This window comes from Neodiprion fabricii, chromosome 7 (genome assembly GCF_021155785.1).
Source record: "Neodiprion fabricii isolate iyNeoFabr1 chromosome 7, iyNeoFabr1.1, whole genome shotgun sequence".
Taxonomy (NCBI): domain Eukaryota; kingdom Metazoa; phylum Arthropoda; class Insecta; order Hymenoptera; family Diprionidae; genus Neodiprion; species Neodiprion fabricii.
This window is the reverse complement of record NC_060245.1, coordinates 4,059,787-4,078,046: the sequence shown is the minus strand read 5'-3', so window position 1 is coordinate 4,078,046 and position 18,260 is coordinate 4,059,787. Positions and strand designations below refer to the sequence as shown.

The window sequence follows — 18,260 nt, the reverse complement described above, 5'->3', positions numbered from 1 at the left end:
GATTTCATTGCCTTCTTTCTATCGACGCGTTACGTACGCGTGGAGTTATGATTTCCTCGTTCTCTGCGAGACATCGACAACTTTGAACCCTCGAATTTCTGAATCGTATTGCACGATACGCCGCGTACGTTGCTCAACGTGCGTAAACGACAGCAGCGGACCTAAAAAGGTTAACGAAGCGTCGATATGTCTCACGCCGCTTCTCGATGCTCGTAATTTTCGATACGAGAATCTCTGCGACTGTGTCGGAGGTGGATGTATACCGAGGTCTGCGCTCGCCGGTGGCATGACTTCCACGTCCGAGCTCCTTCATCCCGACGCTTCGACGCCGAGGACGACGCTCGTGCTTGAGGTGAGAAAAGCGGCGAGCAAAATGCGTGAACGTGCGAAAAGTGCTCTCCGCTGCAGTCGGCCGTTGCGAAAGAAGACCGAGCGACGAGCCTCGTTGCAAAATTACTATTTTATGCTATGTCGTAAAACTCGCGTTATAAAATACGGAGGAGCATTTTTTTCCTTCGTCAAAAAATATGCAAGGGCGCGCTGTGAATCAATTCGTAATGCCTGATCGATTTCCGAATTTTTTACAGGAAAGGAGGAAAAACACGTTCATCCTGGACTTCCAGAGCAAAGTGTCGCCCGCTTCAGGAAGAGAATCGGCGGTCCACGTCCTGCGATTCGGAGCTTCTTCACATCGTAGAATCGAGACTCTGGATACAAGGCGGCGACTCGGAGCTTCTTCACATCGTAGAATCGAGACTCTGGATACAAGGCTGCGATGCGTCGATTCCAATACTGAGAATTTTCACCGAGGAGGCGATAGGTATGATTGATTTGCTTCAACTTTTCTGAAAATATGATATTTCCTGTGCCCCTTGCTCATTCGTATTGCTGCTGCCTTGTAATTGGCGCTGAAACGAGACTCTGTTCAATACGTTATAGTCTGTAAGTTTTTTATCGACTTGTTGAAAATAATTTGTCACCGATTCTTCGACATTCTTTTAAACGACCGCTTTTTCAGCCTGTAACAATATTACACAAGCGTTCTCAAATTCTCTTTCTCGAATTCGCGCTCCTTTGTTTCCAAAAATATACACACGTTGCATGTGTCGTTTATTCATGTGTGCCCCAGAGGTGTGGATCATTGGGCTGGCTATCTCTTCCGTACATGTGTAAGAAATAGATGGAAAATGCGACCCTCTGACATCGATATAAGAGGTCAACTCAATCAGTCGTCCTGGTTGTGTCCCTTTATTTCCGTCCTCGGTAGGTACTCAGAAACGGACGGCGAGTTATTCGACCGAGTTTAATCAAAGAAGCTGCCGCTGCTAGCTGTGTGTATCCACCCCTATTTTCGAGCTCACCAGTATGATCCCAATAATACCGAAAACCCTTCCGAATATAAATAAAAAAAAAGGAAAGAAAAAAAAATTCCACATCTCCTCCGCGTGGCAGCCTGCGAACGATCATTTCCATCGATTGGTATTGTGATGAAAATTCACCCGTAAAATGAAGTTGTAAAAATTTCATCACGCCCCGTCGGGTCGCCATAAAGACTCGAGGTGAGCCGCAAGTCTTTTTAACATGCACGCAAACGTAACGCAAAAAATCTCGATTCAATTTCTTAATTGAACATCGAATTATCGATGAACATTCGTCAAATCTAGAAACTTGGCCTTGTTGCTTTCTCTTTTAATGCCTTGGAGTAAGAATTCACTCCAATGGAGTGAAAAATCACTAAACGAAAGTGAGAACCGCACAAATTGAAATCGAGTGAAATTTAAAGTGATTTTATTCACTCCCAGCGCTTGGAGTGAAAAAGTTCACTCTCAATTCTAATTGATCACTATGGGTGAATTTCACCTCAAAAATTCTTCAAACTTCTCGTAGAGTTCAGAAGTAGACGTTCATAATTTTTTTTGCTCGAATTGCTTTTCCGTTAAAAATAAAAACAACAAAAATTCATTAATTTTTATTTTTTGTCTGTTTTACCTTAACTTTTCCGATGTTTTAGAATATTTAAACAATCAACTTTGGTTAGGAAAACTGAGAAAACTGTTTCTGCGATCGTTAGATAATACCTGGATAATTTTTTTTAGTTTTTTAGAACTCGTTGTTGAAACAGGATATCACTTTTTTGGATAATGGAGTAAATTTCGACTCATTTTGAACTGATTCGATTGAGGTGTTAAAAATTAGGGTTAAATAGTCAATATTGACTCAATCTTGCGATTTGCGCAATTTTCAAGCCAAGAAAATTCACAGACTAATCTAAGCTGTCAACAGATTCTTTCAACTTTGACTTTCTCACTTTCACTCGAAATGTGTTCAGAAGTTTGATAAAATAATGCAAAATTTTGTGCATGACAATCTTTACAAAATCTAGTCGCTTAATTAGTCGAAAATCGTGCAAAGTAATTGAGATTCATCGCGCAGATCGTAAAATGTCTCCAGAAGTCGAATAAATCGATTAAATTTCATCTTCCAAAGTTGTAAAATGTCTGTTAAAGTAAATTTAACCAAAGTGCACTTACCTTGAAATTAGATGTTTTAGAGCCAAAGCTGTCGAAATGTCAAAAATATCTAGGTCTTATCGCAGAGTCATTCCGATTAATGAAAAATAAACAAAACAAAGTCTTTTTCTCCACTGTAGGTGGAGTTGAAAAACTTGATAGCTCAGATTGTCATGGCTAGGAAATGATGTCAGACCAGGTTTACGGTTAAAGCTTTGAACACCTTCGTGTAATAATATAAATTGAATATTTATTTAATTAATTCCTAATAATACAACTTATCGGTTCAGATTGTGCTTAATGTTCAGATTGACGTCATACGGTGCGATATAATATAACAACATCGTGTATTAATTAATTCGCACATTCTGTGTGTATCCACAAGTGGAGAAAACAAAAAAAAAAAAGGTGAAACAAAGAATAAGGAGAAGACTAGTCATTTCTACGATAATTATATTAATTAATTAATTTAGTAAATATATTCGTATAATATAGCGTGTAATGTATAACATATTATAGTGTTGAAATAGACTGGCCGTTGAAAAAAATGTTTACTCTCAAAGTTGAAAAATCTTAAGCTTACCTAGAAGAAATAAGATTAGACCAATTTCTAGGCTGTATTTTTATTTTTTTGTATATTCCATCATGAAAAATTGAATATGTTTGAGTAAAAAGTATTTTCAATCATTAGATTGGTCTAGCGTTTGATTTTTTTGAATTGTTGTAAGATTCAAAAAGATTAACAAGTTCTGAAAACAAATGAAATCTTATTTTATGATAAAAAAAGAATAAATAAATTTGAAAAAAATGTATGAAAAAATAAGAAATTATCAGCATACATCAAAACTTTGACTGCCATTGTAGCATATTCGAGACAATGATGGAGCAGCCTTTTTTTGTTTTTGTAAAAATATATCTTCTTCAATTTGAATTTAAGAATCCAGAAATAATTTGAAAAATAGTAACGTACTCTGAGGAAAGTTATTCCATCGAATAATTTCATACGACAATCTTTTTATTTGGACATGAAAATGTGAAAACTCTATTTTTAAAAAGTGTAATTGAGAAAAATTTTAAACGATTTGAAAGATGATTTTTTTTATGGTTAAAGGGTTAATAGTGAAATAGAGCATTGAAACTTTGATGATCTTCTTCTATCGGCGTTAACTTGGTGAATTTTCAACTTGGAGTATAAATATTTTTTTAAACGGGCAGTCTAGTGTTGGAATTATTTACAAAAATCTCTCTTAAGACTTGACTAATACTTCTTAACGCTCTTATAAGTTACAATTTCACGGCAATTTGAATCCAGTTAGTCTACGACGAATGTAACGTTAATTGATGTCCAGAGAAGCGGATGTATCGATCTGACGTCACACTGCCGTACAACCGGAAACGTCACCCTCTCGCCCCGAGGCTAAGCACACACGTATAGATATATTACACGTGTAACACGACACGCGCATCGCGTCTGCTTATGCATAATTAATTACGTGTGTGTATAACCCAACCCTCTGCAAAACAAACAGTTTTCCCTGCAAGGGCAATATTTTATCGACCATTTTAAACAAGCAGCCCTTTTCGTCATTACACTGAGAGAAATTTTTATTTCCTTTTACCGTTCGGTCCACAACTATTTTCATTTTTTACCACAGTCGAAAAATATAGTTCTAGGTAGAAAATGAAAATTAGTTTTCTAGCTGTTACCGGAAAGTCTAGTATCCGTTGCTATTCTTTCTCATTACGATCGCTGTTGCTAGATTTTCTTGCAACCGTTGCGAAAATTTAACGCTCGCGCGAGAATAAATTGACGTTAAAGCCTTGTTTAACTAAAAAAGTCGAGTAAACCTCAGAAACTGATTTTGCGTTGCAATAACCAAAAAAGGATCGACGATAGCGCAAAATTTTTACGCGTATCTCGTTTTTCGTAACTCCGACAATATTCAAACAGTTATTTTTAACGATACCTGTTTTACTGAATTTTTCTAGTTATTGTAACAAATGAAATTTTTCTCAGTGTAGTATTTATTGTTATAACATTTTTTTTTTCTCTATTGTTTTACCCCCTTGTAACGAATGAATATGCGCGCAGCCTAAGTCGGTTTGTCATTTGGATATAAAATTTGTAGTCGCCTCGCTTCACGTTAACAACTTGCTGTAAACATTGCAAGCTACGGAAATTCAGCGACTAGTTAACGATCGGGTTTATGTGAATATTGAACATGGACACACGAATTCGAGCTCAGAACTTTCGTACACACTGTAATGTATAAAAAATTCACATGCCAGTTGCGTGTGGTTGAAAATTCTGATTGAGATCATTGAACAGTTTTTTTTCTTCTTGGGGAACAAGTGAAATCGCATGAAAGTTTTTTCAAACTAACTGGAATTCGTTTCAATTCACAAACGCGAATCGTTTTTATTATCCTGCTCGAATTCGTGATTCCGGTTACTCTTCACTGCTTCTCAGTTTAAGTATCTGAGTATTCTTAACGACTACGATCCTAATCCTATCCTAGAAAATAAGACATCTGTATATAATCAGTGTTGTAAGGTACGTTTTCAAAGACTGTACAATTTTGTTTTTTTTTTTTCTTTTTGTTCTTCTTCGCTGAATTTATATAATAATTTAGCTGTGTAGATCCAATTCGACTTGCTGTAGCAGATCCGGTTCTGAAACAAAATGAAAGTAAAAAAAATTTGACGCATGTTAATTTCTACAATAAAATTCAGTAGGAAATGAAAGCTTATAATACGCGTAGCTTGAGAGCTGGATATGAAAAAATTGCGAAAAATTCTAATGAATGGAGAACCGGTCATTAGGCAGTAGGAATATTTTTCAAGGGCTGAACAATTTATACTTTAACGACTTTCTAAGACGTGACTTATACAGTGGTAGGGGATTGACGTTCCGGCGGGGAGGAAAGGGAGCGGAATCGTTCTCGTCACGTTTCCAGGCTTCGCAGGGTTCGGGGGTTGGAATAGGGAGGGGTGGCGTGAGGCGTATAATTTATGTCACGTGATTTCTTTCCCAACGTTGACATTTCCCCTAGCAAGCCAATTCCAGCCGATATTAACAACAGAAATTTACTCCAACTTGAAATTGCACAATCGGGAGAGATTTCTTTTAGGAATGAGGCGATTTCTTCATCCAAGAGAAAGAGAGAGATTGTTTTGATTGAATGATTTAATCGTCATGCCCTGGCAAGCCATTGGCAAAAAGTAGATACAAACTGATAGAATATAAGGAGAAAAGAGCAGAATTAAGATTAGTTTCGTGTTGGTTATTGACAATTGTTAGAAATTACGAAAGGAAAGAGTGCAGTAAATTCTGAGTAACAACTTATGAAGCATACGTGAAAAATGCAGTTAACGTAAACGTGTTGGCAATGTTCAGCTCTCGATGAAAAGAAAAAACATATAACGATATTTAAAATATGTAAATTCAATCCATACCTATTAAAGAACGTACGCTAATCAGGATAATGTTAATAAAACTAGTCAGCTAAAAGCTAATCCTAAAAGCAAATGTATATATGAGTTGTGAATTACTCTGAAAATTGGGTTTCGACATATTGAGTTGGGCATAGGCAGTATCGGTTAAGAATAAACAGCATTGCTGGGAGAGAGAGAGAGAGAGAGAGAGAGAGAGAGATCCCCTAAAGGACTATATACAAATACGCAATATGAAAAATAAACAAAACAAATACAACAAAAGAGAAAAGTACCAAAAAATACAATACATCAATAAAAACAAAAATAAAAATAAATGAAGTCGGGAGTAAAATAGGTGAGTTAATCAGTAGAAAGAAAGGGTAGTTGACAGAAATAAAAAATTTCAAAATTACAATGAGATAGTAAAAAATAAATAAACAAATTTAAAAAAAGTGAAAAAATACAAGATACAAAAGTGTCAAAGAGTCAAACTTACAGCTAAAACTGCAGGTAGTACATGTATAAAGCTTAACGTATAAGAGAGAGAGAGAGAGGGTGGGAGGGAGGAAGGGAGGTAGGGAGGGAAAAACGCTACGGGACGAGACTTAAGCGTGGAAATAATGTATTCCGTGCACCTTATCTCTGAGACACAATCTGGAGGCATACAAGAAGTTGGCCAAGTCATAATTCTAACACCTCTCGGCACGCAGATGCCGAGATACGTCGTGCGCAGCCACCCTTACGGCCCACTTGCCGGGTGGCACGTGGCTATGGAACTTAATAACGCAGCCCCGTGTTGCTCCGTGTAGCCACGGTCCCAGGTAGCTAACGATAACGGCCGAACCCTGCGTGCGGTGCTTCGGGGTTTTATATATAGTCATCCCTGCAGGCTGTTGGCCGACCAAGATTGTCAATCTGATGCCGGTGTTGGCCACTCAAGGGATCAAAGCCGCTGCGTTAATCCAGGAAAAACGTTGTGTGCTTACTCGGGGGGCTGACTTATCTTGAAGGCAGGACCCTACGCTCCGCGAAAGGTCTTTTCGATTCACTTAACCTCACGTGAAACTACGCCTCCGGTCATTTGACGGCGATTTAGATACTCTGACGGTTTGGTCGAAGGTCGAGGAAGTGTGAAATTTTTACTCGACGTTCGTTGGATGATCGAAAATCCTTCGAGTTCATGTGAGGAGCTTTTCGGTGTTGAGAAGTCTGTCATTCGTTCCGAATCTTTACGAGGGTTGGCAATTTTTTACCATCAGTTGATGAGAAACTTTGTCAGTAGTTACTTTGACGGTTTGATAAAAGGTCAATTTGTGAAATTTTTACTCGACGTTCGTTGGAATATCGAAATTCTTTCGAGTTCATGTCAGGAGCTTTTTGATATTGAGAAGTCTTTCATTCATTCCGAATCTTCACGTAGGTCTTAGAATTTCGTACCATCGGTTGATGATAGTTGTTGGTTTAAACCTGTTTCTCGAAGTCGCTTTACGTCATTTCAAATCTTGATAAAGTTACTTGAATTTAACAGAAGTCAAGGTCACGCGTGATTCAACGTCACGAGACATCTCTCGAAATCGTCAGAAACATAAAAAAAATACTGTTGTTTCATTCGTTTTATCTGATCAGATAAAAAGGGAAAAATCTATAATGACAAGAATAAACAAGAATAAAAATATTTTCAGCAGATAAATATATTCGATGGTTTTCTTATCACGTTGCTACGTTATACAGACTATATTTGTTTCGGATGAAATTCTCATAATCTATGGTGGGTATAAACGTTATAAAATATCATAAGTCATTGATAGGTTTAAAAATAAACTTGAAAAAACGAAAAAAAAAATTCATCGCGGTGGGATCTAAAACGCTTTTCATCTGAAATTGTTCAGAATCTATTCTTCCGTCATTATCTATCGATTCAAGAGGTGGAAAAAGTATATACTAGGTGTCACAATTTAAAAGACGTATTACGTTTTCAGAAGACTTGACGGTTCAATTCGAAAATATGTCCAACAAAAGTTTTATGGCTCAGAAGGGAGACAAACGAAGAATTTTTTGCATGCGCTCCAGCGTCGTAACTTTTTTTTTAAAATGAAATCATACATTTGTGTTTCAACTCAAATATTCTTTATTCGAAAATTCACAACTCTTTCAAAAAATTTCTTACCCCGTGTCTTTCAAAATTTGATTTTTCGTTCTATCTCACGAGCTATTCACTTTATGAAAAAAATTTTCCGAGAATGTTGTATATTTTGGAATAAAGAATATTTGAAAGATTTGAGTTGAAACTAAAATGTGTGATTCCATTTTTAAAAAGCTGGTCCATCCTCCACAGTAACGCCGGTTACGATGCTGGACCGCGTGAAAAAAATTCTTGGTCTGTCCCTCTTCTGAACCATAAAACTTTTGTAGGACACATTTTCAAATCAAACAATCAGGTCTTTTAAATCGTGACACCTTCTGTATACGTTGTAAATTAAGTACCAGCCTGAGGTATAGGATTATCCGACATAGCAGGCAGGAAACCTTGGCGAAGTTCTCGACACTCCGCAGCCTCCTCGTCGATCCGTTCATCATTTTATTTCCGACTTTACGCGCTCCCTGGAATATGTATGTATATTATATAAGCTATGCGGTTCCAGCGTTTTCCATCGGCCGTATCACGTCGGTTGGCCGGGTGCCTGGACTCTTGTTAACATTCTTTGTCCCCGTCATTTTATAAAACATGTCGGGTAAATCGCGGCCGTTTCACCACGCGGAAAAGCTGCGATGCATTTAACAGCAGATTTCCAATAAAAATAAAAAAAAATAAAATTAAAAGACGAACGATTTTGCCACGCCACGTTAAATATACCAAACTTCGTACCGTTGCTACGTTACTTCCAATTTTTTCCTCCGTCGTAACATTCTGTGATATGTTTTCGGTTTTTTTTTCGACTCGTGTTTTTTGCAGAAGTAGGTATCATGCTGATAAGCACATTCTTTTATCCTCAAGTTCAAGAATGAATATGTTGTAATATGTAGAATCTCTGAAAATATAGCATTCACAGCTCTATAAAATATCTATGCCGATGGAGAACAAGCTTGTTAGGTTTTCATCGTTTATCATCGTTTGTACAAAAAAAAAACCCATAATCAACGAGATATCATTAAAAGTCAATTTTTCGTGTGGGTACAACAAAGTACGAGTACAAGGCTGAAACGATCAGGAACTCTTTTCCTTGTAACGATGGTTTTTCTAATGGATCGACTTCGAGGACATAATCTGGCGGAAAAGATCCCGCAGAATCCTTATGGAATTGGTTGGGTTTTCAGTATATTATAGTAAATATTCCTCCGATGAAAGGTTCTCATGGATCCAAGTCCCAAAAATCAGTAGTTTCCGATATAGAGGCTTCGGAAGAAAGATATACAGATTTTTTGATGTCTATGGATTTCGTGATTTTCATGAATTACAAAGCTTCAAGGGCACTTGCAATCAAACGACTCGCTCAAAAAACACCACGGTTGATTCTCAAAGATACGCGGGAAGCTGTGATTGATTCCATCGATGCATCGATTCCATTCATGAACTCGCTGGTTTACCGGAAGGAGTCTTGTCCTGTTTTTCACGCGAATACGGAGTCTCTGCGAATCGGCTGTGCAGTTTTTGAGTGATATATTTGATTTTCAGCGCCCCTTGAAGCTTTGCAATTCGTGAAAGTCGCGTAATCCATAGACATGTCGGAAACTATTCATTATTGAGATTTGTATCCATGAGTACCTTCGATCTGAAGGATATGTAGGTACTGTGACACACTGGATATCCAGCCAATTCTCATAAGGACACCTTTGGCTCGAGGTAGCGTGTAGTCGAAGTGTGGCTTTCCCCTCTGGAAGTCAGATCTCACATCAACCACCAAACTAATTGAGATAATATCGCGAGGGGTGGAGAGCGGATGAACTTCCACCTCGCCGTTTGTTGAAGAGGTGAAATATCGTGCAGCGTTGAAACGTTTGTTTTAGACGGAGGTTTGGGGCTCATTAACCTATGGCGTGGGTACATCTAGGTATTACGAACCGGTATTACACGCCGCCGCGTCGTCTTCGAGTAGCAAAATCCTTCCCGTTATGTTTTACGGCGTGGCTGTTCGGGAGTCAGCCCCAGACTCCCTAATGCAAAGCTGCTGCACGGAGCTTATATGCGTAATAGCATCACGTCGGGAATTATTCCCGGACGTTGGAAGTAGGAACCAGGAATTGTTGGAACAAGGAGCCCGGGTTTCTTGCAGTTCCACTTCCGAAGCAATCTTCCGGCTACCTTCCTTGCTAGCGATTCTCCGTTTCCGAGGCAAATGTGCAACCTTCCCCCACTCGATATGTACTTTAGAACACTGCCGAGGGAAGAAGTTTCCTCGGGTTTCGATTCGACCGTCCATCCGTTCGGAGTCCCACAGATATCGGGCCAACTCACCATCCAAGGTAAATCGAATCTTCTTCCTGCGCGTTTTTCCAATTTCAAACACGCGTGATGAGTAAAACCCGTAAGGAAAACGATCTACAAGTTTGAGATTTTCTTCTCCTCTGTCCGTTTTCTTATTGTCGAATCACCAACTTCGGTGAAACTTCGCAATCTATGTCTCCTTCAACACGTCGGGACATCGTACAAACAAGCGAAATATTTCACAAGGAATGTATTCCAGATCGATCTCTCCGATTTAATTTCTTTTGTAATACGTTACAGTTGTCAAAAAACTGAGCAACGCGTATTTTCTTCTATCTACCATCAAACACTTTAAGGGGGTGAAACCACCCTCCGAAGTAATGCGTGTCAATACTGAGAAAAATTTTATGTCTTACAAAAACTAGAAAAATTGAGTAAAACAGGTATCGTTGAGAAAACTGTTTGAATATTGTTGGGATTGCGAAAAACGAGGTACGCGTAACCATTTTGCGCTATTGTCGATACGTTTTTGATAATTGCAACGCAAAGTCAGTTTGCGAGGTTTACTCTACTTTTTTAATTAAACAAGGCTTTAACGTCAATTTATTCTTGCACGAGCGTTAAATTTTCGTAACAGTTGCAAGAAAATATAGCAACAGTGATCGTAATGAGAAAGAATAGCAACGGATACTAGAGTTTCCGGTCACGGCTAGAAAACTAATTTTCATTTTCTACCTAGAACTATATTTTTCGACTGTGGTAAAAAATGAAAATAGTCAAGAACTAGGCGGTAACCGAAAATAAAAATTTCTCTCAGTGAAGGAGTGACTTTTCATTTATCTTGGATCAGGATCAAATTAGATTGCGTTGGATATCGTTCATATAGAATCTACAGTGAACGTACAGTGTGGTCATTCTGACCCCGCGTGGACAGTGTAAGGGTTGAACTACCCTAAAAATTTGCAGATCTCGTCAACAACGATGAACCGTTATTATCCTCGATTCTGTACGATATTCCAAACGAGTTGATATCCCACCCCATGCACACGCTAGTTTGTCCTGACCCCAAACAGATTGCGAACGTTCCATCGTTGAGTTTAGTCTCCGCCATATGGGTCTCACCTTGAGTGTGTGTGTGTGTGCGAGTGTCTGTATAATCGAAGGCTGGTATTGCACGCCCTCATAGACCGGTTTAATACATCATAAATACAGGCGAGTCATCGTCATGTTGGTCTATGTGTCGGTACGTATGTGTCTATATTGTACGTTACGTAGTAGGCTAGAATAGCTAGGACAGAATTTACACGGGATGAGTGTACATAAAGCTCAACCCAGGAGAAAACGGGTTAGCGAGCCTTTCCAGAGCTTTCAGGGCGCGAGCTGAGTTAAGCCGAAGGTTAACAAAGGCCTTGAAAATGTTGAGAGAAGGGGGCGGCCGAATTTCGAAGGAGTTTGTACTGGGCTAGAGAAACGAAGGGGAGGGGGGGGGGGAGGAGGAAGGTCTCTGTCCTTTTAAATTGGGCTGTCTCCTTCCGGGGGTGAAGTCATTCCTCTGAACAAATTCCCCAGCTCCTACTTTACTGTCTCTCCCGGCGTCCTTCGTGTTTCCTGTCTTGTGATTCGCCTACGTCCTACTTTCTGCTTCATGCTAACTCCTTCAGTTACGGACAAACCGTGAGTGGGAGGCGCTTCGGGGAATCTCATGAATTCATGAACACCTCTGAACAGACAACACCGAATAACCGACTATTACAGACTACTTGTTTGAGATCGAGGAAACTTCTCAGCTATTCGACTTGCCATGGTGAAAAGCTACCCTGTAAACACGTAGAAGAATCGATCGAACAACCGAAAGGTGAGGGAGGAAGGACAACTCTTGGTACGATATACGGTGCGTTTCAAGCTGTGGAAAGCTTCCTCGCAATAATATTATGGAAATTGGGTTTCAGTAAAATCGTCTGAATTTTTTTTATGCATTTCGTACATCTTGGCATTCTGAAAATAAGTATCCATCAGCACGATCCTCCGCTGTAGATATTTTGAGACTCTGGAGACCATCGAACATTGAAATCTTCGTCCAGTATTTCTTTGTGCAAAAAAAACTAGGAAAAAAATTATTATTTTTGAGTTGAGTCGATGTGAACGAATCGAACAAACTGCTGGATATCAAGCAATCCTTTTTTCTCGAATCTGTAATCTATCAGTACGAACATAGCTCATGAATGCCCTGTTATGCGAATCCATTGAACACAAGAAACAAAAATATACAACTTCCAAAATGTCAACTAGACATTAGTCAAAGAATTTATGCGTGCTAAGCAATCAAATTCTAAGGCTGATATCTGTAAACTTCTTATTAAATGAGCAGGTTCATTTCAAGGTTCGGTGGTCTCTAGCTCACAAACTATGAATATTCGAGGGTGACTTTTTTTCACAATGCCAAAATCTACAACATGTATAAAAAATCCAGACAATTTCACTGAAACCCAATCTCCACAAGATTAGTGCGGGATTCTTTGAGAAACCTACTTTTTTGCATCGTCATGGAAATGGTTTATGTATGTACAATCATGAGGTGGAAAAAATGTTGGAGCTGTCTTGACCCCGATGTGAAACCATGGTTATACACAGTAGATGTTCAACGTAAAGGTTAAACAATGTTCCTAAAGCTAACCTAGTTATTATCAACTATAAAAGTTCAAGATTTGACGACTTCACGTCCCGTATATTCTCAAATGATTTTCTCTCTTGGTTCGTTCCTCCACCTTTTTTGTCTCTCTTTCGTTTCAGTCAACTCAAAATTTTCATTCGTCTGTAAGTAACAATAAAACAAGGCTTCTGGATACATATCCCTAGATTACCGGCACACTAATGAAGGTAAAAATGAGGGTAACATAGAGCATAGTTTGGAGGATTTTTTTCCAATGATCGACGTTTAGCCAGAGTGGGGATAAATTCCACTCACGAACGTTTTAGAACAAGGTTTGCGTCTTCGTTTTTTGCCCGGCTGTGCCGTTAATGTAGGGATTTGTATCTAGAACTTCGTTTGTATTCCTACTTCCGAATTTCCACCCTTCCAATAAACTCACCGTGCCTACTTTCCTCGAGAAAGAGGCTTGTCCTGTACGATCTTCGCCTGTCCGAGGAATACTTGACCCTGGGCTCGATCCTTTGCGCCGGGACGTAAGTCGGTGTCGTGAAATCGTCCGGGCCTGGACTTGGCGGCGGAGAATTCCTCCGCCTGCATATCACCAGGCCTATCATGATGCCAATTCCGACCAAAACCAGCGCAGCTCCACCTGTGGAGAAAATTAAGGGGTTATACTTTGTAAGTCACTAAGTCGAAAAAAGCGATTTTTCATGAATTTTTTGTGAAAAGACGTTTCAATTTATTTATATAAAAATTTATATACATATTGAGGTAACATTGGACTTTATTCTGATATTTTTTATTTGTATAAATAATTTTTTTTAAAGCTGCTATAGTCAATCTCTGGGAGAACTTCTAAAGAAGAAGTCTTAATTTGTTTATAAATTGGAAAATATTTATCAGCGAGAAAAAAACCTTCGTTCAAGGACTGAAAAATATGTTCACAAAGCTCGTGTAAAAATTTTAGATTGATTGGTCTAGCCGTTTCCGAGAAATCTTGCTTACCGATTTTGAAAACATAGTTTTGAGAAAAACGCGTTCAAAGTTTTAAAAGCACTTTCAATCGTTCCGGATTGTCTTTGCAAATGCGCGCGTGACTTTGAGAATATTTGTCGGATCGACATTAAATTTTCTGTGCATATACTTGAAGATATGTACATTACGAAAGTGAAATTAACAAAAAAAAACAAAAACATGGATTTAAAAAATCCTAACTAGGTATAACCCCTTAAAATGAAGTCGGTATTTTTGACGTAGGTAACCTTTTTGCAATTTTTGGAAAACGCAATTTGAGAATGAAGGATCGAAAAGAAATCACCGGTAGTTTATCAGTAGTTTACGAGGTGCAAAAAAGTGAACCAAAGACCGAACGACGTCCCTTTCCGATAAACTAGAGCACACGAAAATTCATCAATCAATGGCCTGGACTGGCATTGACCTTTGGCCACCTTTCTTTGTCAGGCTCGTGTAACAGCTGTGAAGGAAAAATCAATTTTCAAGTGAACGTCCATCCCTCACGGATGGGACTCGCATGGAACTTAGGTAAAATGAAACGACACTTTTCGAGGAGTGTTCGTCGAGAGTCCGAATCATTGACTCTGGTGTATTTTTTCAACGGGTTTTAAAACCCCCGAAGTCGATCAGAGCACTTGATCACCGATCGCGGTTTATGAATTATGCAACAGAGACGCAGGGGCTTTGCATTTTAGAGTATTAAGGACCCGCCTTTTTCTCGTTGTAATCAGAACGCATAATCGTCCGTATTTAGGCCTGCAGGACGATTTTTCTACGTTAGAAAGTCGTTAATGCTTGAGAAAACATCATCTGCTGTAGGTGTATAAAAAAAAAAAATGGAAAAGCTGATGTACGTTCTCGGAAATGAACTCCGATTTGCAAATGAAATTCTCTCTGCGTTTGAAGGCGATAAAAATTGTTTCCATTAAATTGACACGTTTTCATTGGAAGTTGGATATCGATTCGAAGCATTGTAACTGCACGTAATATCCAATGTATTTTGACCCAATGAAAATGGCAAACTAACGGTGCTTGACGAGATATGCGGCAGTTTTAATCGAACGATTGTAACCAGTTTTGAGCACATTTTTGAACTGTTGCATACGAATGGAAAACCGCTTGATGATTCATTTGATGATTCGGGCATTGGGCTCGATGGGATCGAATTCAGCATCTCCACTCGCCATAGAACCAACTCGTTATGTGATAATTGGGAAATCACTATCACTGTATCGAGCAATTCGTACGACTATCCACTACGTCAATGATTAAATCGGTCCGATAAAATACACGTCGAAATGCAAATTAATGCTAATCGAATAACACTGCCATAGTGCTCGAAGCTATAATCAATACATCCGCAGCCCACTGATTGGTTATTTTTTTTCCTAATTATTATTCAAGTATTGTACAAAACTCACTTTACGTTGTCGGAAATCATTATTTATCATTATAAAATTATTATTCATCGCGAAATTTGACCAAAGTTAAAATCAACCGATTCATTTTCTACGAGCGGATCATCCATTTAAGTCACGCATTATTGTTCTGAGTCAACTTTTATGACAAGATAGTAGACGATGGTTTTAGGATCGCTGATTACGATTCTAAAATCAGGTTTTGAAAATTCAAGATAGTGGATTCAATGTGATGGACAAAAATTTCTAATGTCATCGATTACGGCCAAAAAACTTTATGCAGGGATTTTTGGGCTAGCTGATTGGATTCGCTATAACTGAATTTTCAAAGGCTGATTTCAGACTTGTAATCGGAGACCCCAAAAAACCCTGGACAGAATTTTTTCTCCGGATTCATTGGAATTTGAAACTTCGCAGTACAGTGAAAATTCCAGTCCAAGTGATTATGAATCTGTCATCACTAGCTTTTCGAAAAGGACGATTTTCGTAGTAAAAATCAAAACTCACCGATCAAAGCGACGACTAAAACGACGCTGTATGCCGCAGATTTTGAGGTGATGACTTCGAGCGGTTCATCGTTGTTGTAGATTTTCGATTTCTCAGTCCTATCCGGAGGCGGGCCAGCAATCCTGACGTTTTCAAGGAGGACAGGATCGCTCCTGCCCTTCTCGTTCACAGCGAAAACCGACATCGTGTATTCGAAGCCGGCCTCCAGGCAGTGCAGCTGGAAAAAGGGCCGCTGATTCCTCGCCTCGCATATCGGAGGAGCTTCACCGACTACCCCTTGGTCGTTCTGGGGGGTGTGGAGACCCGTCGATGATCCTGAGGCGCCTCTTACCTCCAGGACGAAGTGCTGACGCAGACCACCGTCCGAGCCCGGAACGCAGTTTACTTCCAAAGCGCTGGACTCGTTCCGCAACGAGCAATCAAGTGGCGGCTCTGGTTTTTCTGGAAAAATAAAAGCCGGGTTCGTTTTCTTGGTTTCAAGCGTTTCATGAAAAGCTCCACGCGACGTCGACTCCTTGAAAGTTGTCTCTGAAACGAGTATAGAGAGGTCACGTCGTTTTTGTCTGCTTGCACTGTACACTGGGAAAACTTTCATTTGTTACAGTAACTAGAAGAATTCAGCAAAACAGGTATCGTTCAAAAAACAGATTGGACGGTCTGATATCATACCTATTATCAGAAGCTTATTTTTTAAGAAAATGAAAACACGTGGAGAAATTTGAATTCGAGGGCTTTGTTAATTACAGTTTCAAGAACATTCGAATCGACGTAATGTTCAAAACTTGTTTATCGATTCAAGCTCGTCGTTAGATTTTCGAATTTCAATCCCGCAATTTTTTCGTACAAATTTTTGCTAACCATTTTTTGGTCAACGATCTTAACGAAAGAGTTGGATCAAGGTGATTAAAAGGTAAAGCACGCGAAAAAGATAAATTGAAGTGAAAATACGAAATCTCTCCAAACACGAGGTTCGAGGTATCGAGTCGCATGGATTTCCATCTCTGTCGCGTAGAGAGTATAATATAAGGGGAATTTCCAGTTCTCTGGTTCCTTCTTGGATCGAGGCCGCGCGGTACGTTATTGCCATGACCCTAGACAGGGGCATTCCGTGAGTTTTCATCGCGGCGAAGAATATTCGGCGATATACAGCGGAAAGCGATGGGAGACGAAGGCCCATGAATAGTAACGACAGATTCGCCGGGGGTGGTTCCGGATTTTTAACTAAAACTTCTTCTCCTTCTTCTTCTCTTCGGGGCCGATTTACTCTGGCGGAAAGATTTTATGGCCTATACATCGGACTCCGTAGCAGCGGCAGCCTTCGTACAGGGTACACTTTTATAATGTCCTTTAGTATTGTCTCTCACTCAGGGAACCAGCCTTCCCATTCCACTTTTCAAGTATAGTGAAGTGCCTTGGTTTCGTAATGTGAATAGGAAACCCTAGTTCGCTGAACATTCCTCCGCAGAGCATATTTATACAGAGGGTCGATTCCCCTTCTTTGTTATACACACTCTTAGTTCCTCGATCCACTCAAAACGATCTTTGCCTTTCAAATCCGAATGTATGCGTGCGTATTATCATGTTGGGTAATATTCGTTGTATTCGACTTCTCAATTTGCGTCAAATATTTGCAGGCAATCGATGGCAGCGAACGAAAATAAAACAACGTTAATAACGAGACTGAATATTTATTTATCTGTCCGACACACGGAGTGAATAGCTGCAGGGATTCTTTCCCAGGATGATATTCCTTGGTTTTCATTTATCGATTACTGGAATTTTTATACAGCTTTTTTCGAGCTTTGGAAAGAATAGTATCAAAGAGTACCGATTGCTGTAAAACACTTGATTTCATTTTTAAACCTCATGCTGTATACATAGTCTGTGTAACACTGATTTTGCATCGGGGTCGCTGGAGTGTGAAAAAAAATATTGGTAAAACAACAAAGTACCGGAAAATTGATAATTCTACTTGAAAAAAAAATCTTGACTCACTGAATTTTCGATATTTTGAACCGGAAATTGACCGAATATCTCTCAAGTCAGGGATATTTAGTAATTATTTTTCTTGGAACTTGAAAATTTATGGCAAAGATTCCGCGTGGTCATTTTGACCCCAGTGTGTAGCGTAAGGATTAAAATCCATATTTTGGTATCGTTTCCAGGATCCTCGGTAAACATTTGACGATCTTAAACAGAAACGTAGAAGAGTTTTGCATTGCGAGACGGATTTTCACCAGTCCGCAAATCCGTGACAAACGAGGCGTTGATTGAGAGGGTAAAAAAGAAAAAAGAAAATTGTC

The 18,260-nt window shown here is 39.1% G+C and overlaps 1 protein-coding gene and 1 long non-coding RNA gene across 9 annotated transcripts in view; one reads left to right on the top strand and one right to left on the bottom strand.

The window, feature by feature from the left end:
* LOC124186166 overlaps positions 1 to 18,260 on the top strand; it is a 155,320-nt gene that overhangs the window by 748 nt on the left and 136,312 nt on the right. For 6 of the 8 annotated variants that reach the window (XR_006871581.1, XR_006871578.1, XR_006871580.1 and 3 more), the window contains exon 4: positions 588 to 820. This is a non-coding gene — a long non-coding RNA (uncharacterized LOC124186166). The remainder of the gene's footprint in view (positions 1 to 587; positions 821 to 18,260) is intronic. The other 2 variants (XR_006871579.1, XR_006871576.1) reach the window with 1 other exon arrangement.
* LOC124186164 (B-cell receptor CD22) overlaps positions 5,070 to 18,260 on the bottom strand; it is a 113,999-nt gene continuing 100,808 nt past the window's right edge. Inside the window, exons 10-12 of the mRNA XM_046577614.1 lie at positions 15,958 to 16,398; positions 13,458 to 13,667; positions 5,070 to 5,183 (exon numbers count right to left, since the gene is read on the bottom strand). Coding sequence (XP_046433570.1) covers positions 5,140 to 5,183; positions 13,458 to 13,667; positions 15,958 to 16,398 — 695 coding nt within the window. The 3' untranslated portion in view covers positions 5,070 to 5,139. The remainder of the gene's footprint in view (positions 5,184 to 13,457; positions 13,668 to 15,957; positions 16,399 to 18,260) is intronic.